The sequence below is a fragment of the Numenius arquata genome, chromosome 6 (assembly GCF_964106895.1).
Source record: "Numenius arquata chromosome 6, bNumArq3.hap1.1, whole genome shotgun sequence".
NCBI lineage: Eukaryota > Metazoa > Chordata > Aves > Charadriiformes > Scolopacidae > Numenius > Numenius arquata.
In genome coordinates, this window is record NC_133581.1 from 66,302,502 (window position 1) to 66,329,146 (window position 26,645).

The 26,645-nt window shown below is 51.0% G+C and overlaps 1 protein-coding gene across 2 annotated transcripts in view; it reads right to left on the bottom strand.

The window, feature by feature from the left end:
• The window catches only part of SAMD4A (sterile alpha motif domain containing 4A), a 110,520-nt gene that overhangs the window by 25,524 nt on the left and 58,351 nt on the right, over positions 1-26,645 (bottom strand). For both annotated transcript variants that reach the window (XM_074149354.1, XM_074149355.1), the window contains exon 2: positions 14,786-15,304. In XM_074149354.1, coding sequence (XP_074005455.1) covers positions 14,786-15,304 — 519 coding nt within the window. The remainder of the gene's footprint in view (positions 1-14,785; positions 15,305-26,645) is intronic.

Sequence of the window (26,645 nt, forward strand, 5' to 3'; positions counted from 1 at the left end):
CAGGGTGTACGCAGCAGCTGGTGCCCTGCAGCGTTTAAAGCCATCCTTTCCCCACCAAAATCTTGCAAACAAGAGGAGATTTTTAGCTTAAATCCAGCCCAAATTCCTTCCCGAGCAGCAACACCCTTGCAAACTGCTGCAGCTCTTCCATCTTAATTTTACGTCCCCTAATTAGAAGCCGGTGTCGGCTGGAGGAGAAATAATGAACTCCGCAGGATGGCCAGGAACAATTAGAAATCATCCAGGGCAACCTATAAAAATTAGTTCCACTTCTTTCCCTGAGATAACGCAACGCTGGAGGCCAACAGACCATGCTTTACTAAACCACGAGTCGACTCTACACAACTTCACGAGATGCGGTGGGGATAATTCCTCTGCCGAGGATGCTACAAGCAGAAAAAGTCCCCAGGTCTTTGAAACCAACCCCCGCTGCTCTTGGTACCAGCCGTGGATTATTTAAGAGCTTTTACCACCGAGCTGGACCTGCCTGACGTGCACACACCTCTCCCTCTTTTAATCTGTAATCCTGAGAAAGGGCATTAATAAATGTGCATATTTATTAATGCTGCTGCTTGTGTGCCTGCCCTCAGTTTCCTGGAACAGAGGATGTAGAGGATTTTCAACTTATCAGTTTTGGGTAGGTCCTTCCCTGCTTTTGACAATCCTGTCTGGGTTTTGGATGGTCCGAGGTGAATCTGGGGCTGCCGAGCTGGGACTTCCCGTCAGGATAAGTCACTTATTCAGTCTCTTGCTAAAATAAATGGTCCACGTGCGCTTGAACTTCAGCAGAAGAAAGCCAAGCGTGAGTGGTTTGCTTGCTTACTTAAATAACCTTACACTCCAGCCTCTACTTTTTTTTCTTCTTTTTATTACAAAAATACTAACCTTTAATTTAAAAAGGAAGTCTAATATATTCTTCTGGGGTAAGATAAACCTTCTGAAGGCGGCCAGAGGCACGCCTGCCTTTCTGAGCACTGCGGCGGTGCGAGCCGGGCGAACAAAGAGAGGAAGCCACCGCTCTGAAGTGCAAGCCACGCTGGCACACGGATCCCCTACCACTTGTAAGCGTGTCCCACTTCTGGTTTAGAAGTGTTTTCCTGCTCGCTGCAGGCTCATTTAGGCGGGGAAGAGCCATCTGCTGCCCAGGGACCCACCAGTCGCCCTGCAAAGGCGCTGCTTGGTCCAGCTCCTTCCACCTGGGCATCCCATGGGATGGAGACCGGAGCAGATCAGGGTTCTCCCCACGATGAGCAGGCTGGTATCACCTCTTTGCTCCATCACTGCGGCTCTGAATGGTCACAGGGGTTGCGTTCAGCCCACATCAGACCATGTTCCCTTGCAAGAAAGCTCCTCGGGGCCTCCAGATCAGGGTCAGCTGCAACCCAGCAGATGCTGCTAAATCCAATGCCTTTGAGATGAGCTTGGGGTGTTTTCCTAGGGAAAAATGGGATGCATAACCCAGAGCCAACAGCACCAAGATGGATGAGGTGTTGCTGAAGAGCTCTCAGGCTTCAAACAAAGCTTGGCTTAATATTTCCAAGGGGAAAAAAAAAATAAACCAACATTAAGAGGATGGAGAAGGAGCGATGGTGACGATGCAACTGTCCTGGCTCGCATCACAGAAGATGGCTGCAGACCACACTGCTGCAGGGATGGAGCAGCAAGGAGCATCCCTATGGGGCCACCACCTCCACGGGCAAAACCAGCTTTATCAAGGATCAGACACTGGCTGGGCTGGCAGGAACAGCAACATGCTCGGAGAAACTCGGAGGCTGCAAGTGCTTTCCCCGCGAAGCCCTGGGTTTCGGTGCTTTTTTTTTTTTTTTCTCCTCCTCTCTCTTCCCTTTTGAAGTGGTGTTGCCTATTTTGGTAGGCAAGGGCTAATTTCAAGAGGGTTTTTGTTCGCTGAAGCCCATGTGGAACAGCGTCAGACGTTTGTGTTGTGGTTTCTCAGGGTTTCGGGCCAATTTTTCAGCCTGTGAAGGGAAAAGCCACCCATTCCTGTAATTAGAGCCGAGGAATTGGGCTCTGCAGGCAGACCTTCCTCCAAGCGGCGTGTGGGCTGATGTGAGTGTTTCCACCAGACCCACTGCTGGGTACAGAGGAGTGTTCACACCGTCTGCTGTCCCGGAGTGCCCTCTGCCACCTCATGGTCCCCACTGGGTCCCTGACACCCAGAGGACCTTTACAACAACCTCACAACCCTTTATACCAGCACACGGTCCGTACAGCAGATTACAATTCGGAATAAACTGAAAATCAGAATAAACTAAAACAGGATAGATTTAGACTAGATAGAAGGAAGAAATTTTTTATGACGGTGGCGAGACACTGGCCCAGGTTGCCCAGAGAGCTGGGAAGATGCCCTGTTCCTGGAAACATTCCAGGCCAGGTTGGACGGGTCTCTGAGCAACCTGATCTGGTTGAAGATGTTCCTCCTTATGGCAGGGGAGGTTGGACTAGATACTCTTTAAAGGTCCCTTCCCACTCAAACTATTCTATGGCCAATAATGTCCTCCCCATGGCTGGAGAGAGGTAAAAGCTCTGCAAGGCGTGTGTTGAACTCTTTTGCAGTTTTTTTGTTGTTTTTAGTCTAAAAATGGCACCTCTTCGCTGCAAAGCTGGTTGTGGTGCATCCTCGGGCAGTGTCCCATCACGTACAACCCCTTTTCTGGTCTGTAGGTACCTGGAGCAACAGCTTGACCCCAATTTGCTATATGGAACAGGGACGTTTTTAATCCACCGAGGCCAGGGCACAGCCCAGAGAGGGAACACCGAGCAGCTCCCGCGATCCCCCCTCGCAAAGCATCCGCCAAGTTCAACTCCATCCTCTCCTCCGCTCCTTGCTACCCAGCTCACGAAGCACCGTCCCCTCCAGGAAGGCTCCCCCGCACTGGCAGACCCCCGCTCCCGGCTTTTCCAGCGTTTCTGTGCCGGGGACCCTTGGAAACAGCCGGCGGTGGGTCACGCTGCCTGGCTGGCACCCTGCCTCCTTCCTGGGCACCTCATTCACCCGCTGCCCACGCCGCCGCAGGCAGCTCCAGCATGGCCGAAGCAGACCCTGATGGAACATTTTTCGGCTCAACATCCCCTAACCCTTGGAGCCTTTTCTTTGTGCCTTTTTCTCTGGTTGGGGTTTGTTTTTGTTTTTTCCTCCTTTTTTTTTTTTTTTGTGGCTGTGACTTTAACTGTGTTCGTACGGTGCCGGATAAACCATGTCCTTGCCTCTGAATCAGGGGCTGGAATAAGCCATGGGGGGGGTGAAAACAAGGGTGCTAAATGCAAGCAGCCACCAGGTGGGTGTGTGTATTAGGAGAAAAAAAATTAAAGATCTATGCAGAGTGCTGCCTCAAGGAAGAAGCACAGACTGCAGAAAAGCCTGTTAAACAAACTTTTTTTTTTTTTAAAAAAAAAAAAAAAAAAAGACGTTTTTAAACACAGTTTCCTGTTCAAGAAACTGGAAAGAGAAACAATAACCCGTTTGTTGCCGCTCTCTCCAAGCAGGGCACGTGAGGCCCCATCCAGGTTCAGCCGGGGAAGGGGACATCTCTGGTGACTGCAGAGCCCCTGTGTGGCACCCGCACACGTGGACTCACTGTTTGGCTCCGGCAGGAATTGCTGTTATTGTTATTTACTCCTTTGTGTGGCAGCAGGAGCGGGGCTGCATCTAAAGACGGGTAAACACAGCTCTTGGTGGCCTCAGCAATCCCATGGGATGCATTTCTGGAAGGATGCTCGGCTCACCTGGCCGAGGAGCAAGGGATCGGGAGCTCCTTCCAAGGTCCTTGCATGGAGCTCCCCACCAGAGCATCCGGCAACGTGGGAGCAAGACAGACCAGGTGTGGATCCCGATCATGATTTAACTCACAGACAAGAGGACCCACAAACCGGCATCCACGTCGGGAGGTGGGAATCAGTGGCGGGGATGGAGAGTTAGAGGCACGTCGCAAGAAGGCCCTGCCCTAAACCACGCTGCTCCCTGGGTAAATGCAACCCCCTGATCTCCAGGCTAATAAATGTGGTTTCTTCCAAACATTTATACAGAAACCACAGAAAAAACAGGGTTCACCCCTGGGGAATCCCGGTCTGCTGATAACAACGCTGCTATGCTGAACCAAGACTCCGCAATTATCCCAGAATTTGTTGATTTTTTGCTAGGGGCTCCCAGGGGAAATTCCTTCCCTGCTCACAGATCAAGCCAGATAAACGGCGCTGGGATGCAGAAACTCTCCTTTCTACAGTCCTTTTCCACCCAGAGGAGATGTCCGGGAGCATCAAGCAGCAGCCAGTGCTCCTCACTGCCTCCACCAGCTGCTGATAAGATCCCTGGTCCGAGGAGCATCTGCCTGCTGAGACCGCCGACAGTATCAGCTTCTACTAGATGTTACGTTTCAGATGGAGAAACCCCTCTACCACTTACAAGCATTTCAGGAGGCCAAGCTGGAAGGTGAACATCCTTTACGTAGCACTATACAACCTGTGGGAAACTGGGAGTGAGAGAAGAAGGGTCTCAAACCAGTCTAGTGGAAGCGGTGAATGCAAAACCTCTGGAATTGCCCCAAGAAATTGGGATCTGATAATCCCCAGAGTCATTAAAAATCTGTGGAGTTAGTCCAGGGAGACAGCGTGCCTTTAGGTGTGACAAAATACAGGAGGACAACGCATGTCTTACATGATGTACGTCCCACAGTCATCACCCCACCATCATCAGGGAAATTTCACCCGGAAACAGGACTTTGCTACAGCACTTCTAGCCTTTTCCATCCTCACTGATTTATTTGGGATTTTCTCCTCCCTTGTCCCTTTTTGCCCACTTCCACTCATTCAAAAAAGCCATTTAGCCCTTCCCTCTTGTAGGCACCATGGCGTGGATTTCACAAGACAAATTCCTCTGCATTTCAGCCTTATCGGCTTCCTCCAGCCTCCAGCCTCGTCCCGAGCAACCTCCCTCTGGGCTGGGGATGTCTTATTCCTTCTCCTCTGTCCTCTTCTTCCAAGAGCAGAAAATCTTACCAGCTCCAGGAGAGAAGAAAAGTCCGTTGGATTTCTGAGGCCGTCAAGGGGCATGAGAAGATGCTGGGACACCCCCTGACTCCCCAGATTGCCCCCGACACCTAGCTCTGCAATGGTCCCCAAGAGTCCCCAGCCGCAACGGGACAGCCAGGGCTGCCATCCTCCAACACGTATTAATTCTTTCCCATTATTGCTCCAAATTAACTCGGCTCAGTTTTCCACCTCCTCTACATACCGACGGCATGCGCATCCTGAAAATCTGCCCTCACCATCCTCCGAAACATTCCCGATGGCTCGGGTATTGCCTTGCATCCGAGTTATGACACAGATCTCTGCCGCCGGTTAACACGAGACGAGGTTGCTCAGCAAACGGGGTGGGGGGGGGTGAGGGGGCTATGGTTACGAGAAAACATCGAATGCAGAGCAACCAGCCTGGAATAAAATCGCATAAGGAACGGGAACAGCAAACTTGAGGGGAAAATAAAGTAAATTAAAAAAATTCCGGCTTCAAGGCTGCCAAAAATCAAGCCATTGATTACAGCACATTTGAGATCCATTTGCATGCAGAGAGCTTTGCTTTGGAGCCGAGATGGAAACAGAGTCTTAATATAGCTGGAGAGAAAATATCCTTCTTGCACTCTCCTAACTGCACTTTGATAGGAAGCAGCCACAGAGCAGATGGTGCCTATATATAATCACCAGACCTATTATCCCAGCCTCTTTTAGTAATTTGAAGGATGTGATAACCACAAGGAGAGCGGCAAATATTCCCCCTCCCTCCCTCCCTTCCCCCTGCTAAGAAAAATATAAAAAAAAAAAAAACACAACAAAAAAACAACGGAGGAAGCTATAATTATGGTAACGATTGAAAGAATTTCCAAATGAAGTAAATAACTATTTTGTGCACTGCTCCTTTAAACCAGAAGTCAAAAGTTAATTAAATAGCAGCATGTTACTGAGTCGGGAGAGCACAGCAAGTCCCCGTGCAGTCGGGAAGGAGCCTGGAGTTGCTTCGGGTGGATCCAAACCCCAGCACTCCCTTCCCTTCTCTCCCCGCTGCCCTCCTGCCGTTTCCCTGCAGCTGCCGGCTGATGGCGGGGGGAAGGAGAGCTCATCCGTCTCCATTTCTTTACTTGCCAAAGCCCGGAGCGCCACAGTTTCAAAGGATGAGCAATGGAGAGGCGATTCTCTCCAGGGGTTTCTCGCCCCATGAAGATGCTCAGGAAAACATCACAAATCTGATTTTCCTCATGGTGCGAGGGAAGGCTGGGGAAAGGTGGTGTCGGGAGGCTGTCCTGGAGGACCAAAAAGGGATTTAGGAGGGGTTTGCATGCCTCTGCCTGCATGGAGCCTTCCTCCCCTTCTGCGGCTGCCTGCTGGGCAACCCAAAAGTGGCAACTAGGAGCCCAGGGGTGAGTTGGTGAGAGCAATCCCTACCTGCAGGCTAGCTGGAGGCATCGCTCATCAGGCACTTCGTGGACATAGATGAATAGTGGAGGAGCTGAGGAGCATCCCACGATACCCAGCTCCCAGCCAGAGCCCTGGCTCCATGTCCATGGTGGCTCCAGCCATGATGCAAACCACAGACGGGGACCCACAGACGCTCATGGGGCAATGGGAAAAGGAAAGCTTCCCTCGGGAGAGCAACAAGCTCCTACACAATGAGCAACCACAGCATACTGTCGTCTGTGCCACTATCCGACAGGCACCAGGGCAGCTGGTAAAATACACCTGGCTCTAGGAGGGTCCATCCATCAACAAGACCTCCCGGTCAACCGACACGGGAGACTGCCGAGGGGTCTGAGAGAATTACTGGGGATGTCTGACTTTGCTCCACAGCCCGGAGAGCATCAATCAGCTGCGCTGGCAGCTTCTGCGACGCTTCCAGGTCAGAAGCGTGATTCATTGGCGACAGGAATCCCAAGGACCATAGGATAACACATAAACCCATCACTGCTGCTGCTTCATACCCTTCCCTGAGACACCCAGGCTGTTGTAAGGAAAGAGGAGGCAGCAGTGGAGCCACAAACTTCAGGTTCCCCCCACCCCGACTTGCAGGTCGAGGACGGTGTCCTACCCCCCACCGCCAATGGACAAGCAACACGCTAATGGCCATGCAAAACCAGGGCATGCAGTCCCTGCCCTGAGCACCTACGGTCAGTGATGGCACCGAGACGTCACAAGCCGAGAGAGTGGGAGCATCCCCGGGTGCTGCTGGAACAGAGGTTCCCAAATTAGGTGGCCTCATTCCAGCCAGGAAGCTGTGGAGCCATCACTCTGTGTGTAGGGTAACGTGAATTTGGGAGCGGTGCCTTGTGAGGAGACTAAACTTTGCCTATACCAGGTTTGGAGGAAGCAATGGAGTGGTCCCAGAGGATGCAGGTGTGACATGTCCTCTTCAGGGAAGGATGGCCCAGTGTGCCCCATCCTCTTCACCAGTCACCCAGACCAAACACCACCCCCTTCACTGCTTCCCTAATGATGGGGCTGTGGCAAACCAGATCACGTGGATTATTTAAGTGCCTAAAAACATTGTTTGGGGTGAAAGGGCTGGTTTAGGAACACCCACATGGGTCTGTACCTACCAGCAGCCAAAAGCAACCGGTGACATCCATCCATGCTTACGTGCCACCCACAGCGTCACCTGGTGCAAGTCACCACTGAGCCCGGCCTCGAGGTCCCCTTGAGGATCCTTCTGCCTTTCAGTGACATTAGGATGGGCACACTGCTGCTTCACTAACCTCAACTTCCCAAAGCCAACTGCTGCTGGCAAGAAACTTCCTCTTCTGCCCCAAAGGCTGTGCATCCCCTACGAGTGATGCTACCTGTCAGCAGCAAGTCCCAGATGAACGGGAACAGGAGAGCCACCCTCCCAGATGCTGGCCTGGGGACAATGTCTAAAGCCAAGCGTGCAGCAAGGGTCAATAGGTTACTCCATGCCACCATGTGAATCCCCTCTTTTTTTTTTCTCCTTCCTGTGCAGAGCACGATGTTTGTGAAGATAACAGGTAGGCTGATTAGCTTTGATGTCAGTCTAAGACCCCCATGGAGATGCACTGAAGGTGGGACCTCAGCACCATGGTGCCCTTTGTCAGCCACCCTCCTTTTTGGCCATAGACACAGAGAAAAGAGAGACCCTTTGGGAGTAAATAGGTGAAGGGAACATGCCAAAACAGGCCCAAAGGAGGAGAAAGCGCTGGGGCAACTAAAGTGAAGGTAGAACAGGTAGACAGTAGAACAGGTTCTGAACTGTTGCTCAAGTACAAGAGTCCATCAAGACACGTCAATACACTGGGTTTGGAAACACTGAACACAGCGACATAGATAATGAAAGGTGACAGACCAGAAGGTAGGGCCAGACCAGTTCCCTGCCCAAAGTGTCTTCAAGCGTCTTCACCTTGAGCCCTTGCAGGCAAGTGTACAGCAGAGATCATAAGAATTATTTAGGTTGGAAAAGGCCTTTAAGATCACAAAGTCCAACCATAATCCCAACACTGCCAAGTCCACCACTAAACCATGTCCCTAAACACCATGTTTACATGTCTTTTAAATACCTCCAAGGATGGTTATTCCACCACTTCCCTGGGCAGTCTGTTCCAATGTTTGATAACCATTGGTGAAGAAATTTTTCCTAACATTCAAGCTAACCCTTGCCTGGTGCAACTTGAGGCCATTTCCTCTCATCACTTGTTACTTGGACTGTATGATGGGGCTACCCCCTATTCCATTTAGATAAACCTGTTTTCTCAGCCCATATCTTGCTGCTGCAGCTCAGACCCCACAGACCCGGGGGGAGCAGTTTCAGTGGTCCCAGGGTGGGACGGCTCACCTGGCCGCCCTGCTTGGAGACCAGGCCTGGGCAGCGTGGGAGCTGGGCTGATGGCAGGATGAGCACACGTAGCCGGCCCATCAACTCAAAACATCCTGGCCAGCAGACCAGCTCATGGAGACTGGGCACAGCTTGCTCTATTTTGATTTGGACACCTCCCTGCTAACCAGAGGGCGAGGGACACGGCAAATGGGGCGGCCTCAACAGCAGGAAGGGATGTTGGCTATAAAACACAGCTCTGCAGTAACCCTTCAAGAGCAGCAGCAGATTCCTCCCATCACTGCTGATGCCCCAAAAGGCCATTGCTCTTGTCCTCTACCGCTGCTACCATCTCCAACATTTGATGGCTTCCAGGCTGAGGGCAGGTGACCCTTCATCTCCTTCCTTGCTGAGTGATGGTCTGCAGACCATTATCTCCCAGGGACTAAGTGCTTTAAATTTATAGAGGGGCCAGGAAATCTGTATCTGCTGTTCAAAGGTGGAGTAGAAAATGCTGTCTCTGCTCTCAGTCCCGTTTTGCTGTTGTATTTGTGCATATTCTGCATGGATTTGAGAAAACAACTCTGCTCACACGTTATCTTTTTGTACAACGATTCTGTTTTTAAGCTACAGAATTAGCAAGATATTTTAGTGATGAGACCCTGGCAAAGCGGGTGACTCCTAGAAATGTTCTCCCGCAGTTACATGCAACACTAGAGGGCATGAGCAAGACAACAGATGCCCGTGTCTACTACCACTGAAAAGCTTGAGGGTAATAAAGGCCAACGAACTTTTTCGAAGTCCATCAGTAAAAGAGAAAAAAAGCAAATACTAGAGGTGTCTCCACCTGGCTGTTGAGTGCCATGGTGCCAAGCCTCAGTACACAGCACGGCCAACTGAGGAACAAGTTTCTGAAGGCAACTCCCAAGTACAGAACTAATCCATCCCCGCTTCCCCCCTGAGCAAGAACACCACATTTGTTTGCTTCACTGTTGTAACCTTATAAAGACTTTTGCACTCTTTTCTTTTGGAGCCAGTAAAACAGCACATTTGGCTAACTTTGCACGGGAGGCAACGTGTCTCCCTGCCTAAGTCAAACATATGCCGAGGACACACGATCCCCTTTAGGTGTTGTTGCAAATCTACACAAGAGGAGAGCTTGTACTCACAAGCTGCTCATCAACCCAGCACAAATCAGGGTGGTCCTGCAGGTTAGAACATGCAATTATCCCATTATCAAGCTCAGTTTGGACACCGGGTACAAGCAGGTCATCTCCAGTGGTGGGCACTGAGCTATTGCACAACAGCGTAGGGAAGGAAGAGTCAGGAAACTCACTCTCCGTTCACGACAAGTGATTTCTTGGTGTTGCTTCTTCCACCTCAGTTCCCTGATGACCTGGGGAAGAGCTCCACCATCTTGTGTACCTGCTCTTTTACCAGGGAATCCATAAGTGGGGCAAATGTAGGCAAAATTAAGCCAACCACATCCTTCTCTTCAGCTTTAGGATAAGATAAGAGATTTGTCCTTTTCAGGACAAGGTTATACGGGTGAGTATTTCTCCTGCATTGCACTGCTCTCTCTCCTTCTCTCTCCTCATGGGCAAATGATCTCAGTTTTCTGGCAGAGAGTCCCATGGGAAGGGTGTAGCAGGGCTGAGTACCCGGCATCTTTCCCATTTCTTCAGAAGCGGAAGGGTGGCCGCAGACTGGCAAACAGCTTTGCTGGTCCAAGGACCTCTCTGTTCAGTGGCAGGGGAACCCGGGCAGCACGGTGATGCTGAAATCCCAAAAAGTTTGCAGCATCTCTCCTGTATGAGCACAGCCCCAATGCTAAGGATTTCTGCTCTGCGAGGTCTCTGACCGTATCTATCCATCACTGACCTGTGATGCACACCATCACCCTGTCCCCTGGTGCCACCCACACCATGCTTCCAGGCACCGGCGCCACTTCAAGGGACCCAGGATGCACACACCAGGGACATTTGTCCCTGGTGCTCACCCAAGGACGGGACTGTGGGGCAGCACCAGCCACGCACTCAGATACCACCATTACCAGTCCAGGGACCTCCTCCTCTTTTTGGAAGGCCAGACAAGAGGTGGACTCCTTGACACACAAGGCTCCAGCAAGTCCAAGTGCTGCCTACCTTCTCCATGGCCATCTCCCACCAAGGAATTCAACGTGCCATTGCTTTACGGCAGCACTATAGCCCATACAGAAGCCGGCAGAACTCCTGTCCCCCAGGCAGGGTGACAACCGGAGACACTCACCCTGGATGAAGTGCTGCCTGCGATTGGCACTGAGCCACCCCTTCTTCTGCGTAGGTACTGGCATAAGAGGTTCCTCACTCCTCTGCCAGAAAGAACTTGTTCTTAATTCAAATTGTTGGGGCAAATTACTGTTGCTCCTGCAGTAAAACCAAGACCTTCTGCCTCTGTGCAGAGGTAGGAGGTTGATTTGCCCTTGGGAACCTGCTCTCCACGAGGAGTTTAAGTGTCCTGGCACTGCACCAGAGACGAGAGCACAGGAACATCTCACCATCCATTGATAAAATAAGTAACACTCTTATGCCCAGGTTTTATACTGGGAGCAGAGGACCAAGACGCTCATTCAGCAGATGCATGTCAGAGCCAGGAACTGAATCCCTACCTCCAGCTGTGGTTCATCAGGCTCACTATTGCCAGCTGGAGCTGCTATTGCTTCCTCCAAACCTTGTGCTTTCCTTTTTTCTTGCTTGTAGGTCCAATTCAGACCTACACCCCACCTTCTCAGCGCTGGACAAGCATATCTAACAGCAGACCCTCCTTCTCCTCTGCACGTATTCCCTTCTGAGCAGGCAGAAACCACAGGGTTAAGCCACGCTGTACTTCCATCTGACAACCAAAACCCGGCCTGCCCATCAGATGCTACTCAGGTGGAACCAATTACACAGGGGAAAGGAAGGAGGTGGAGCCTCCATCCAAGGAGTTCTTGGTCTGCAGCTTTGAAAGCCAGATGCTGTTTTCTGTCCTTTCAGAGTTTCCAGGCCCCGTCTCCACTGCAAAGGCGTTGTGCAACCTGGGTGTTTTGCAACAGCTGCCTGACTCGGCCATGGAGTCATGGCTCTGAGGTTCACCCTGTCCCACCATGCCTGGAGCGGCTCTGGCCTCCTGCACTCCCAAGCACACTCCGAGTCTTCCTTTACTCCCAGCACACTAAAACTTGATTTAAAGTTGCAGGTCAAGCTCTGTGAGACAGGCTGAGGAAGCAGTTATGGTGATGAGGCAGATGGGAAGGAGCACATGAACTTCCAATGGACTTCAGGAGAGTCCATTCCCTCAGATCGCTCCAGACCCAAACCCATCACTTATGAGGCTGGTCCCACTCCTGGATCACTATCACTGGTGTAAATCCAGAGCAACTCCTTCAGAGCACTCCAGACATGCCTTGCAAAGGCTGGAGAACTCCAGCAACATCTCCTCAAACCTTGGCTAATGCTACCCAGCACCGTTAAGAGGGAGCTGGAGAGGAACCAAGCCTGAACCAAGTCTCAAAGACTGGGTCTAGGTCAAATCAAAGGCAAGGGCAGCACAAAGCAAACTGTCACATGAGCTTCAGCCACCCATATTTAAACTGTACACCGTAATACCGCTACACTTAATTATGCCACAACACCAGATGAAAGTGCCTTGGACAAGATCACCACGTTACTCCTCCAGGAAAGACTTTGCCCCATTTTGGCATCAGGAACAAAGCACCTTTGTGGGGACGGGTTGGGGAATGCTGTGCCCTGCAGGGTGCTGCTGGATTAAGCCCCTGCCTGGATAAACACCTCCAAGTACGAGGGAGAATTTAAAAATAATAACACTAAAACTTAAACAAACAGTAACAGTTTGAGGGCTTTGCTTTGGAATAAAAGATTAACGGACATATTGATTGACTCAAGGGGCTGGGACAAAGGCTGACAGCCGTGTTTATTTTTTAGCATCTCTCTGTGGACTTACTGTGTTTGTGTCTGAGCAAATATTGCGTTAAGGAAGCTCATGAACTAACACATCAAGCGTGGTCGGGTCGTTTCCAGCTCAACCCGCAAGGGGTGTCGTGCTGGGACTTACGGCAGGGGATGCCCCAGCAAAGTGAGTGGCAGGGATGGAGAAGGGACGTGGTCTTCCAGCAAAAGACCAGGGTGAAGTGTAGGGCTGCTGGCAGACCCACAACTGCTCCTGTCCCAGTGCTGCTAAATTCCAGAGAACTGAGGAAAAAGCCTCATCAGTGCAGCTGCCTGGGCACTGCTGAGTATTTTGGCTGTTGTCTGGCTCTGGGGAGACCTTAGAGCCCCTTCCAGTCCCTGAAGGGGCTACAGGAAAGACGGGGACAGACTTTTTAGCAGAGAGTGGAGCGATACAACAAGGGGTAATGGTTTTAAACAAAAAAAAAAGGAAGATTCAGACTAGATATAAGGGAGAAATTTTTTATGCTGAGGGTGGTGGCCAGGTTGCCCAGAGAGGTGGGAGATGCCCCATCCCTGGAAACGTTGAAGGTGAGATTGGATGAGGCTCTGAGCAACCTGATCTAGTTGAAGATGTCCCTGCTCTTCGCAGGGAAGGTTGGACTAGATGGGCTTTAAAGGTCCCTTCCAACCTAAACCATTCTATGATTCTGTAATTCTAAGCTGAGACCCTTCTGCTGAATCCCCGTGTGGCAGAATCAGCAGTGCTGCCTGCAGGGGTGGACACTGGAGAGGCAGGGACCGGGGTGCTACAGCAATAAACCGCGTTTCATATCGTTGTCAGTTTGAAACACCACCTAAAAAAAGCGCTTATTACAGGAGAGGGAAAAACCCAGAATCCTTAAGTGACCATTTTAAAGCTTTCAGCTATTTAATTGTGGCTTTCCACATGCTGATAGAGAAGACAGCGCCCTCACCGCAAGAAGCCTCTCCTTCCTGAAGTGCTCTCTGCATCCCTTACATCTAGGGAGATGCCAAGCGTCTTGGAGAGAGACCTTCTGAATGCCCCAAAGCAAAGGAAGATGTCCAGCCTTGCAGGTGAGATGGTGGCTGTCACCCAAGGTGAGAGCAAGGCAGGCGTGACAGCCCTCCGCAGAGGGAATGGGTGGGCAGAGGAGCTCCTGAACCCCACCGAGAACATGGTTTGTTCCTCCTCTCCCAAGGAGGGCTCGCAGGCATCAGTGGCTGCTTAAAAAGCAGTTCTAGCCGCACTACATTTCCACACAAAACCAGTGATAAACCTCCAGCCACGGTGCTCTGCAGCATTTCCAAGTGTCCAAGGCTTGGGCTGGGCTCTGCACCATCCACCGCTCCCATCAAAGCCTGGCAGGGCCTCCATGGGGGAAGAGCTACCTAACTCTCCTGGAAAACACTGAGAACTTTGCATCTAACCCCCCTGACCACCACCAGCTTCACACCTCTATGCACTGGAGATAAAAGGTAACCTTTCCAGATACACCCTAAAGATGGTGGATCCCAGCCCTGCTTCCAAAAACGACGCCTGCGCTTCGGGGCCCCAATCCCATTTCCTCCCAGTAAGTCCCCAGGTCGTTTCTGGACTTGCCTCAAGCCTCCCAGCTCACTTTTGGACGTGAAGCATCAGCTCCCCACTTGCTTTAGAAACTCTTGAAACGCGAACTGCAAATCTATGATGGAGCTACACGAAATAAAAGGGGCTCCCTTCAATAACGCACATTTTTTGCTCTTACAGCCTGGCTGTTTTTCCCTCCTCTCCAGCCGTCAGGTCTTTAAAATCCCACAGGACTAGAGAAAAAAATGAAAAAAAGGCAGGCAGGAAATAAAAAAGCAGGTAGGGAAAAGAAAAAAAAAAAAAAAAAAGGAAAAAAAAAGAGTTTTCTATGGCCCAGATGAACCCTAGCCCTTCTGCTAACCACGGCAAAGCAACGTTTTCTAGCGGGATGGAGGGGGACCATGCTGTGAAGGGTGGCCGTCCCCAGCACCTCCTGTGGGTACTTACTGGTGCTTGTGCTAGTGCCGATGGTGTTGATGGTTGTGGGGACGGAGGAGGAGGAGTAGAGGGGCAGATGGCCGTTCTCGCAGGCCAGGTTTTTGTCCTGCCAGCTGGAAGCGCTGACGCTTATGCCCGAGTCTCGAGAGTTTTGCCATCCGTTGAGTTTGTCGTCGGAGTTTTGTCTTTGGTGATAGTAGTGCGTCTGCCCGTAGTCCACCGAATCCGACCGACCTCTGCCCTGGCTGCCGAAGCCACCCGACGTGCGGTCCTCCAGGTGGTTGAGCCACATGGCCAGGGCGCTCCTGTCCTCTAAGGAGGTGGCAGGGTGTATCAAGGCGTAGGACAGCAGCTGCCTGCTCTCCTCGATGTGTTGGTTGTGTTCGATCGAGTGGGCCAAGATTTTCGGCAAGAGTTTCATGTATTCGACTTTTGCCTCGATGTTTCCGGGCTTCAGTAAAGGCAGGTGGGTTAACAATAGGGAAATCACTTTATCCTTGGATTCCTGTTGCCATTGGTTAATGATTCCTGTTGAAGGAATAGGGAGAAAAAAAAAAAAATAAGAAGAGAATTGAGAAATCGGCAAACAGAGCTAATAAAGAAATAAAGAGACCCTGGGAGGGTAAATATGACAAGCCGGAGGAATGCCTGCATGTGTGAGCATCTCCAGGATCACCGCGCTCTGAAAACCCCAGTCACAGCCAGGTGCGCTGAATTAGACACCGAGAATTACCAGACACCCCTGATAATCACTCAAAAGGCCGAATTACACCCACCTCTACGGCCACGTATCTCCACTGCTGTTGTCCTAATGTTAATCAAAGTCACGGTTTGGCCCAAATTTTCCGTGTCGTTGCAGATCACGCAAAATACGACACAGAAGCCCTTCGCGGATAAACCTAACCTTTTAAAAGCACTGGTTGGAAAAGGGAAAAGGTCAAGATTCAAATGAACTGACACAGGCAAGAGCCACGGAGGGCAAAGGGAAGAAGCATCCCAGCAGGAGGACAGTCAACCAAACCAGGGTGTTGGTCCATCCGCCAGCCCGGCGTGATAACCTGCCCCAAAGGGATGGAGGCAAGGGCTCAGCCGAAGCAGCCACGGAGCTATTGTTCCTCTGTTAGCTCACGGCAGATAGGAGAGCTTTTAGAAGACCAGGAAAAAGGCAAACACAGGGTTTAGCTTTAAAAATATGCAAAAGGAAAAGCCAGGGAATTACAGACTGGTCACTTAACTCCAGCTCCTGGAAAACTGATGGAACAAATAATGAAACAACCTATTTGGAAGCACTTAGAAGATAACAAGATGATAAGTGACTGCCGACACCGATTTGTCAAGAACAATTTAATTTTCTTCTGCGACAGAGTAACTGGCCTGTGAATAGCTGGAGCAGCAGTCAGAGCTGTATATCTTGATATTCATTAGGTGCTGCCGCAGACGGCTTCCTCAGCAGCACACCAGAGAAACACGCTCAGGCGAAACTACTCTAATGTGGGCACACAACTCATCAGAGAACCATATGGAGAGAGTCGTTACTGGTGATTCACCGCCAGACTGGGAGGATGTGCTGAGCCAGGAGGACTTGTCCCGGCCGTGACACTACCCAGCGCGTCATGGGCGATAGGGGTGATGTGATAAACCTATTCAGGGTGCAGGTATCGCCCTAGGAGAAGCGAAAATGCTCCAGAAAACTGGGTTAGAAGTCAACCTGGTCTAGTGGGAGGTGTCCCTGCCCAGGGCAGGGTGGTTGGAACTTGATGATCTTTAAGGTCCCTTCCAACTCTAACCATTCTACGATTCAAACAATGCTGAGACCTGGAGAATCACGGAATCACGGAATTCTCAGAGTTGGAAGGGACCTCTAGAGATCATCTAGTCCAACTCCCCTGCTAAAGCAGGATTTCCTATAGCACATTACTCGGGACTGCATCAAGGTGGGTCTTGAAAGTCTCCAGAGATGGGGACTCCACGACCTCCCTGGGCAGCCTGTTCCAGTGCTCTGTCACCCTCACCGGAAAGAAGTTTCTCCTCATATTTAAATGGAACTTCCTATGTTCCAGCTTGTGCCCGTGTTAGAAGAGTCAGAAAAATACAGCTGCATTAAGGAGGTGCAAACATCTGGATGCAGGTGGGAACAAACCGCTGTGCAGCACCAGGAGGGGAAGAGCCTGGGGTTGGGAAGCATCGCAGGTTGAATATCACTCAGAATGTCATGTTGCACAGAAAAACTGCACCAGCCAGCCTGTCATCTGCCTGAGAGGTGGAAGACGGACGCGGACAAGCTGTTCTCCGTGTCTCCCGGGGGTTGTAGTAATAGGTTTGAATTGCAGCAGAGGCGAATGAGGTCAGACATGAAGAAACTACGTCCTACAGGTAGGGACAGTGATGCGCAGGGAGAGATTGCCTACAGACATTGTAACATCTCCATCACCAGAGATTTTTTGGAACAGCTCATACAAATACCAGTCAAGGATAACTCAGGATCTACCTAGACAACCCGACTGACGCTTCCCAGCCCATCAGCTTCTCCTCCAGCGTTTACCAAACGCTTCTATGAAGCCTTCAAACTTCCAGTTCCCGCAGCAGGTTGTGCCCAAAGGTGTCACAACTGAACTGGCCGGTGAAAAAGTACTTTCTTCTCTTTGCTTTCAACCCGCTGTCCAAAACTTCACCAATTGAAATGCCCTGAGTTCTCATGTTATTAAAAAACCCTAAAACTTCATGTTCTCCCTCTCTGTCTGCTGTCTCCACACTGGAGAGGAAGCTGCTCTAAGTCACTGATTATCCCTATATCCTTCATGTATTTTTGAGCTAGGGTAACCAAACCCACACCAGTGAAATGAAGATCTGGATGTCTGTCCATCCGTAGGATCACCCACCAGGTTTGGTCTCGGAAGACCCACGCTGCCGTCCAGCCTCTAACCCAACCTTTCCACCACCCTGTGACCCAGAAGAAGGCTCTTACAGTAGTGCTATTTCCTAATTCGGGCCAAACCCTGCACGTTGGTTCCTCGACACAACTGCAGTGGTGAGTAGCACTCACCCCTCCAGCTTCGCCTTCCCAGCTTGAAGACGTGCAACCGTTTTAATAGGAAGCCACTAGATGGCTTGCTGGAAACGCCGACGGCTCTCGCTGGAACCTTCTGCAGCTGTATTTACTTCTCGGCAGACCCATCCCTCCTCCAGAGCTGCTTCCGGACCCGACCACTGGAGTGTCTGAGGCGTCTCGTGCCGCTGCACCGAGAGGCACAAGGGACACGGTGTGGGACAGGTTTGGTAGAGAAGGAACCACTTCATCTGCAGCAGAAGGGAGTTTCAGCACTCTGGGTGTCCTTCCGTTCCCGCAGAGATGCTGTGAGGTTGTTTGGGTGCTAAAGAATGGGATTTGGAAAAGCAGCGCTCAACCGACGCGAAGTTGCAAGAAATACACGAGTGTAGCAGCATGCAAGGTCTGCTCCACAGCAGGTATGTGACACACACCTTCTGATGCAGTGCACACCAACTTTTATCTTGCGCCAGAATTCACCATCCTGAGCCCTTCCAGCTCGCCAACGTTTTTTTGCCAAAAGCACAGCGGGACTGAAGCCACTCTTTGGGGGTTCCAAACACAACATCTCCACCCTGAGCCAGGCTCTGCCCACTGAGTGTAGGGTAATTCAGGGCAGCAGCAACCTCAAAACACTTTGGAGCAGCTCTGCTGCTTTGCACAGAATAATTAAACATAGGTACTGGCCGAGAAAGCAGGAGGGAAGTCTTAAAAGGTTCTTTGCTTTTAGGTGGGACATTGCATCTGAATCCTGTGGATGGTTTTCATCACTGGGCTGTCCGTATGGCACCTGCCTTTCACTACGTACCCCACCGGGTGGGAGGAACCTGGCACAGAGACAAAGCTGCAGGCAGGGAGAAATAAGCCCCAAATCCTTCATTTTTCTCTGCAGTGGGTGGGTTCCCATCCCTGCTTTCCCCATCCTCCCTTGCCAGTGGGAATTAGGGGTAACGCCTTCTCTGTGAGAACAGCCTATACAGCTTTGCCTTCCCCTGAAACACGTGGTCTTGGCCACAGACCCGTCTCGTTACTATTTCTCATTGCTTTCACTATTTTTTCTCTAAGTCCAGAGAGTTTAGAAGTCAACGTGAGTCCGGATCATTCCTTTGTAAAGGTGACAGAGGCAGATTGTGTGACTGTGAACGGCACCAGCTGAGGCTCCACACAAATCACTGTCCACCACCTCTCCTGCGACCTCTCCTCCGAGCCTCGACGTGGGGACCACCAGCTCCAGGATGCCAGACACGGATGCAGCACGATGCCGTTTAGCACCTACTGTGGACAAACTGCTTGGCCGGGTTGCCTGATTTTGAAAGGCTGCTGGTTGCACACAACACCTCCTGCACCCGGGGGACACTTTCCAGACCTCTCCCTGGCACCAAGTGAAGCCTGAGCGTTTGCCCACCAGAGCATCTCCCCATTTTCCATACGCAGACGTCATTCTGCTGCAGGCAAAGCTTTCTGTCATGCTTCATCTGATTTATCTGTCCCCTCTCTCCCCTGCTTCTCGGCCGGTTGCCTGGGAGGTAAAAACCCCTCTTATTTTCTCCCCTCCTCCCGCAGAGGGATTTCACCCCTTCCCTCATCACCCCTGTGTTTTATCGTCACGACTGGGGCGATTCGGCATCGCTTTCGACCCAGCACAGCCAAATCCCAGCCCGGCACCGTCTGTGGGGAGAGGGATTTTGGAGCAGCTCAGATAAACTGAGAAATCAAAAGATGCTTAAAAAAAGTGCATGTAATGCACTGCTAAAAGAAGTTGGTGCCGCTTGCACGTAGGAATTATGTTGCAAAATACATGCAGAAAAAGCGGAGCCCGGTGCAAACTGGGTGCAGGGAAGGAGGAGGAGGATGGGGGAGGCAGGTGGCCGTGGCCGGGCTCCTCTTCCTCACACGGTGGGATCCCAAGCGTGAAGGTCACCACTGGAGAAACACAGGATGGTGCCACAGCTGCTTCTTGGGAAACTTGCGTCAGACCTCCAAGAGATTTGAGGGATTGAAATCACAGCCCCCAAAGAGATGGATCATTGATCTGAATGGAGCATCCCTGCCCCGGCCCGGGCAGGAGCCACTTTCCTTCTCAGCCAACACCAGGATGTGCACAATTAAACAGAAATGGAAAATAATTAGATCCGAAAGAGGTTTAGCTCTCTCCGAGATGGGGTGGAAGGTCAGGCTTAATCCCATCTGCCAGAAAGCAGAGGGATCTGGAGAGGGCGGCGTGGGAGGAGGAAAGCAGAGCTGCCTCTGGGCAGGGGCAGAGGGACCAGTGACCCCTCCCGAAGCCCCTCTCCACCCTCTCCTGCGGTGGTGTACGGGGTCACAGCCACTAACGACATTACAGCCTCGTTAGTTCCCCTGGGTGCTGCTTCAAGGGTGCCCGATGCTTTCCATCACAAGGCTTTCGCTGGTCTAAGGGATGGCGAGACTATGCAGCAGGCAAATCTGAGCACAGAGAAAGTTAGAAAGTTAGAAACTCCACCTCGCTGCTCCAAAACTCCCCAAATTCCCTGTCCTGCCCATTGCTGTCAATGCACCAACATCTCCTTTTGGAGATGAGATGAAATAACAACTGACCATGAGCACTCCAAGGAGCCAGCTCCCACCCCAGCTCTGTGACCCCCGTACTGGGAAGGGATGGGATCTGCCGGTGCCCCCAGAGCAGAAAACCCCAATTTTCATTATGGGACTCCTCTTCTCAGGTGAGCAGCTGAATGAAGGTGGGATGTGAAACTACTTTCTAACATAGGATCATTCAACCAGTACGATTTTGCTGTAGACAGCACAGCTGATGGATGTGCCGAGTCCCCGCCTATCAATATAGCACCAAATATAGCCAGGTCCTGCTTCCAAGGCTGAAACCTGTGCTATGAATAGGTCCAACGCTGTCCCCGAAACCGGGGCTTTCTGGCTTGAGAAAGAGGTGATGTTTGTCAATTTAATAAGCGCCCATCGGATTTCTCTGTCGCAAATCTGCTTAATCGCTTCTGGATCCTTGCGAACTGTTGATTGCCTTCATGCCCAGTGGAGACGGACCCACCTCTAACGCTGCACTGCCTGAAGGACCTTCTGGCTTTAACTTTGAACCTGCCTCTTGATAGATGGCTGGGTTATCTCAACCACCAGCGCGGCACATGGAGCTCCTGAAGCTGTTAATGACGGGCTGGGAACAGTCACAGTTGTCCGAAGGTAAAGCCAGCCTGGATGGACAAAGGCAGGGATACATACAGTCCCTGTGGACACCTGCAGAAACCCATGCAGGCGGCACGCTGGTGCCTGCATTTAGAGACCTTGAAGGACCTAACTGCTTGGGGTTTTCTCTTATTTTTGATTTTTTGCAAATCGAACTCTGGTCTCCACCTCGAAAACACAGGCCCTGCCCAGAGGGATGGCCCAAGGCAGCCTGAACAGGCACATGAATGAGAGTGTCTCACCAGGTGAGATGCCTCCAAGGAACCACGGCAAAGCGTGGTACCTCTCAAGTGCTTAAAACAAACCCCGAAACAACCAACCCCAACCAAGTTAAACTTTTCATTTTGAAAGCAGAAATTGGATTATCCTCCTGTTGTCATGTACGACTTATCACATTTCACAAATGAGGATGACAAATATGTTGACTGGGGCTTTGATGAAGTGGGGAAGATGAATGAGGTGTGATTTATGAGCTAAACAACAGCTTATCATGAGCAAACAGGATAACAATTAGAGACTGGAAATGCTTTAAAAACTGCCCGAGGATTTTCCGAGTGACAAAGAGTACGTTCAAATAGTAGGCTTGGTGTCATCACTCCACAATCGTAAGTCAGTGCATTTAAGGGCTCCAGTTGTCAGCAAATTGCTCTTAAACTACTGTTTTATTATACCCTCGTTTTCAGTTTAACAACATTTTCCATAAAAAGTTCTCAAAAGTCCATTCAAATAATCTGTCCAAGCCAGAAATGACTGAGAGTTAGATGCACGCATCTGAAGGGCACCTACCAAACAGAGCACCTTCGCAGCAGGGCTGAATAGACTGGCACTCTCAGCTGTCTACGGGGAGAAAAAAACAAGAGTTTGTACCAAAAATTTAGGTTGGGATCCCTCATCTTGCAGAGTGACATGATGCAGCATTAGGGACTAGAAGGAAGAACCGAGTGCTCCTGGCCGGCAACCAAGTCATCCTAAGGATGCACCAACCCCAATCCTACATCTACTGGCTATTTGTTCCAATGTCTCCCAAACACTTCAGTTTGTCTTCATTTCCAGTTGAATTTATCTGGTTTAAGCTTGAATTTATGTGGCTTCGGGATAAATTCTGGTCTGAATTAAAGAGCTCCCTGATGACCTGCATTTTCTCAAGTGAAGGTACTCGGGACTCTGCACTCGAGTCACCTTCTACTCTCGTTTCTGCTAAGTTTAGAAGCTAAATGTCCTGTCTCTAGCAGGTTGTGGCTCTATGCTCACTAATCCTGAGCCCACAGTAAGACTTCTGCTGGCCTTACGGTTTCCAGCATCCATGCGAATCAGGTCTTATTTGGCTTGGTGAAAAGCATGAGTGGGGTGGAGAGACCATACCCCACCTCACACAGGGTGGTTTGCAGCAAAGTTAAAGCAGAAGAGCAAAAAAAGAAGATATTTCAACCTCAAGTCTGAATTTGCATCGAGCTTATCAACCAAGGGCAGGCTGCTACCAATCCCAGCCTTCCTGCAACTGGATTTACTGGTCTGTGAGATGGTCCAGCTCCCCACCACCCATCACACAAACCTCCTCTCCGCTGCTACGGACGCGAACCTCTACCCTGGCTCCTGCCACAGCAGCTCCACTGAAGGTGAATTGCAGTGCGTTTCCAGATGAAGGGATTTCAATTATTATTTGCAGTAATTAGCACCTGCACGCCGACCTATTCACAGCACTTTGTTTGGGCGAATTTACATCATTCTCTTCCTCCATCATCCTCACTCAAAAGACCAACACTAAAGAAAACAAAGCGAGAACCCCGTTGGAAACCCTCTCTGTACCCCATCCAGAGCACATCAATACCCGCGCAGTTAAACCTGGCAGCCTTCTCTCTCCACGAGGGGCCAAGTAATAGGGATTTCAGCGCGTGCCTTTTCGTTATTGCAACCGAGGCTAATTAATAGAAAGAAATCTCGACGATAAAAGGTTATTGCAGACCTGCCAATCGCACAGGACGGAGACGCAAGCTGATACTGAAACGTGGGAGAACCTGAATCCTGCTCCTCGTCTCACCCAAATCGATGCAAAACCGCGGCTGACACAGCCAAGAAGACACCGGTGACGTCTCTAAGCACGTCTACGGCCCGGGAGGCTGCAGCACGGTGTGTAAACCTCATCAGCCTCCCCCTGTTACGTTCAAACGGGCTTGAATTTATGCCTGTGCTAGAGCTGACCTCAGCGTGGAGCGGGAGGACCTAATCCTATACGTCTGGAGGCAACGGGAGCCGTGCCAAACGGCATCAGCGCCTGCTGGATCCGGCACCCGTGGCCTCCTGGCACCTCCTGCGTCTCCGTGCTGCAGCGGCCGGAGAGGCCAGCTCTGCATCCCAGGGACCGCTTCCTCCCAGGGACCTGAAACCGTTCATCCCGGTGGATAACGCAGGATTTCATAGATGAAAAATCCAAGAAAACCTCTCATCTGGCTTTTTGCTTTCGCTCCCTCCCGTGCAGGTCAGCCCAACCTGGGGAGAAATTTGGGGGGTAGTGGCCAAGCTCTTTCCTTGTAACAAGCCTTGGATAGAGCAGGGAAAAGCCAGAAGGTCTGCAAACCAGCCCGGGACACCAGGAGGGCTTGGGGACTGCTACTCGTGGCAATTGGGGCTCTGTGCTTTCCCTCCCAGAGCAACCACCCCGACAGATATGAACCTCTGGGTCCGAGGTGGCTGCACAGCTCAGACCTACCCCAGCATCTTCGGTCTATAAAGAGATATAAAAAGGCAATCACTCAATTCCCTCTTTCCCTAGTCGACTTCTGTGCAGATTTAAGTGCAGATTTAAGTGCAGATTCTGTGCAGATTTAAGTCCTCTTTGAAGGACAGAAAGACCTTTTGTTCATCAACACCCATAGGGAAGGGACAGACAGACAGCAACCTGAGCCTCGTATCATGCCAGGCACGTGCATAACCTTCCCTTCCCCATCACCCACAACACACCTTGCACCCCAGCTCCCCATGGGTGCCAAGGAACACCGGCAGCTCGATGGAAAATTTGCCGGTGATGGGCTGCAACCTACCGGTTCACATGGTGCTGGCTCTCCTCCGTGTTTCCAGCAGCTACATCACATTCTAAGAGGCTAAAAATACATTAAGCACTTTCCTGATGTTTCTTTTCCACCCGAGCGGCTGCTGCAGAGAAGCTCCGAGCAGGAGGGGAGGTGAACAGACCAGTGTGGATGAAGGGAAGGGATGCCATCCCCGCTGCAGACAATACCGCTTCCTTGGAAAAACAAGGGCAAGAGCCATACAGCCATCAAAAGCAAAGCACTTCTGGTTATACTGCAGGATTCAGCACTGACAGGAGCACGGAGGACTTCAGGAAGGAGCACCTATCTCCATCTTTAATGACGGAGCTTATGAAGCTCCGTGTAAATTAATTACGCAATATCCCTTTGACTTGTTAAATGTAACGGTGCAAATTTCACTGCTGCAACCAGTGCTGCCCCCAGCCTGAGCATCTCAACCTCGGACTGCCTTTCTTGATCTGACAGCAGGGACAGCGTTAGCAAGAGTCAGGAATTTCGGCACTGACGCCAGCCTCAAAGACAACCCTCGCTTCAGACCTTCTCGTCCCACCATCCCAAACTGGCTGATGAATCCACCCCAGCAGCTCCAGCAGGAGGACAGGGAGCTCAGCGCTCTCCGTCCAAGTTGTAAACTCAGAAGGGAGCAGAGCACCCATTATTTTGGTCAGACATAGAACAAACTGGGAGATCCCTCAACAAAACACCCCTTAATTCATGCCGAGAGCCACAAGGACAGACGAGCTCTGCTCTACCGCGCTGCAGAGTGAGAAGAAAAAAAGACGTTCACATTTTTGCCACTCTTTTTCCCCTCTACCTCGCGAGCCTGCCAGAGCTCCAGTTATTAGGAGGCTGTTTGTACAAACCCAGAAGCAATATATTTTTAGCACCGGAGAATCGCACGGCACGATCATTAAGCGTGCTTCTGCAGACAGCAACAAGAGCAGGGATTTTTTTCCTCCTCTAAATTGGCTGCAGCCACTACGGTTTTTCAGCCCAAAGCAGACTTTCAGGAAATTCAGAAGGAGCGGGAGTCTTTTTCCATGACACACTTAATACCAAGCTGAAGTACACTCCATTTTCATGCCGTGCATCCGACGGGAGGTTTTATGGATTTGTTTCCTAGGCTGTATCTGTTGCACACTTTTGCTATTACATGGGGCTTAATACCATGTATTATCACAACACTCCCTAGCAACGTGACTTTTAATTTAGTGCAGAGCTTTGCGACGTTGAGAGCATCTCACCGACTCAGAGCAAAGACGACACGCTGGGAAACCTTATCGAAAGCCCCACAGGTGTCAAGAGAACCTACACCGCATGTACAACGGCGTTTGAGCTCCTCAACGCGACGTGGCTGCCACTGGTGTGAAGAACACCTTGGGAAAGATGAATTCCCTTCCATCTCATGGAGTGATCATAGAACCACAGAATGGTTTGAGTTGGAAGGGATCTTAAAGATCCTCCAGTTCCAACCCCCCTGCCGTGGGCAGGGACACCTCCCACTACACCAGGTTGCTCAAAGCCCCGTCCAGCCTGGTCTTGTAGTGACGGCTACATTGATGACAGTGGTGCCAACGGGTAAGAAACAAGAGTGAAAATCCCAGAAGTTCTCTCCAAGTGGTCAGCGCTTGGACACAAAAACATGGGAAATGGTTCGGTGTCAGATATAAGAGCTCAGAGCCAGATGGGGCATCAGCAAGGATAAGGTACCACCTCCTCACTTCTCACCCAAAGGCCAGAAGGAGGATAGATGCTTGGTGGACAAACCAACCAACCTCCTACAAAAGGTGTCCTGAAGAGTGAAGCCAGTCTGACAACGGACAAGGACTCACAGTCCCAGTTTCTCTTTACTCACTGGAGCACACAAGCTCTTGGGCATCAGGGGCATCATGCTCCCAAACCTCAGAGGTGGAAGATGGTCTTTTGAAAGTGCAGGAAAATAGCGCCTGACAACAGAGAGCGTGCAAAACTGCAAAAGCACCATCAACAGCGTGGACGCCATGAGGTGAGGTGTTTCTCCACCTCTACCCACTGGTGCAGGAGAGCAGCAGAAGGCAAGAGCACCATCCGTACATGCAGAAGAAAGCTATCACAGCAGAAATGACACCAAAATGCTGTCCTTTTTGGACAGCCGAGCAGAGGGGAATCCATCAGCCCTTGTGCACGCAACGAGGAGACAGAAATATCAGAGCAGCCGTGCCAGGTCTGATGGACAAAGATATCCCAACGAGGTCCTGGGTCAAGTGGTTTTTGTTGGCTGCCATGCAAAGTTAGCTGAGCTTAGCCGGCCTGCAGAGGCAGCCCGCCCCACGGCAACGGGACGGGTCAGCCAGGATTAAAAACCTAATTAAACAGGGGGCTGCAGATTGCTTCCAGAAGTCCCATCACTTCTTGGAGCTCGTGAGCTCAGCAACGGCAAAACGCTGCTGGTTTTGCTGCTGCTGGGACACGGGCGTCCAGGTGGGAAATGAGTTCACTGCCTGCTTTCACTTATGCTGGGGTTATATTGCTCATATGCTGCCGCACGCCCTCAAATCCACATTTTCAGTGGAATTTCCTAGGACGCAGGAAGCCAAAGAAATAA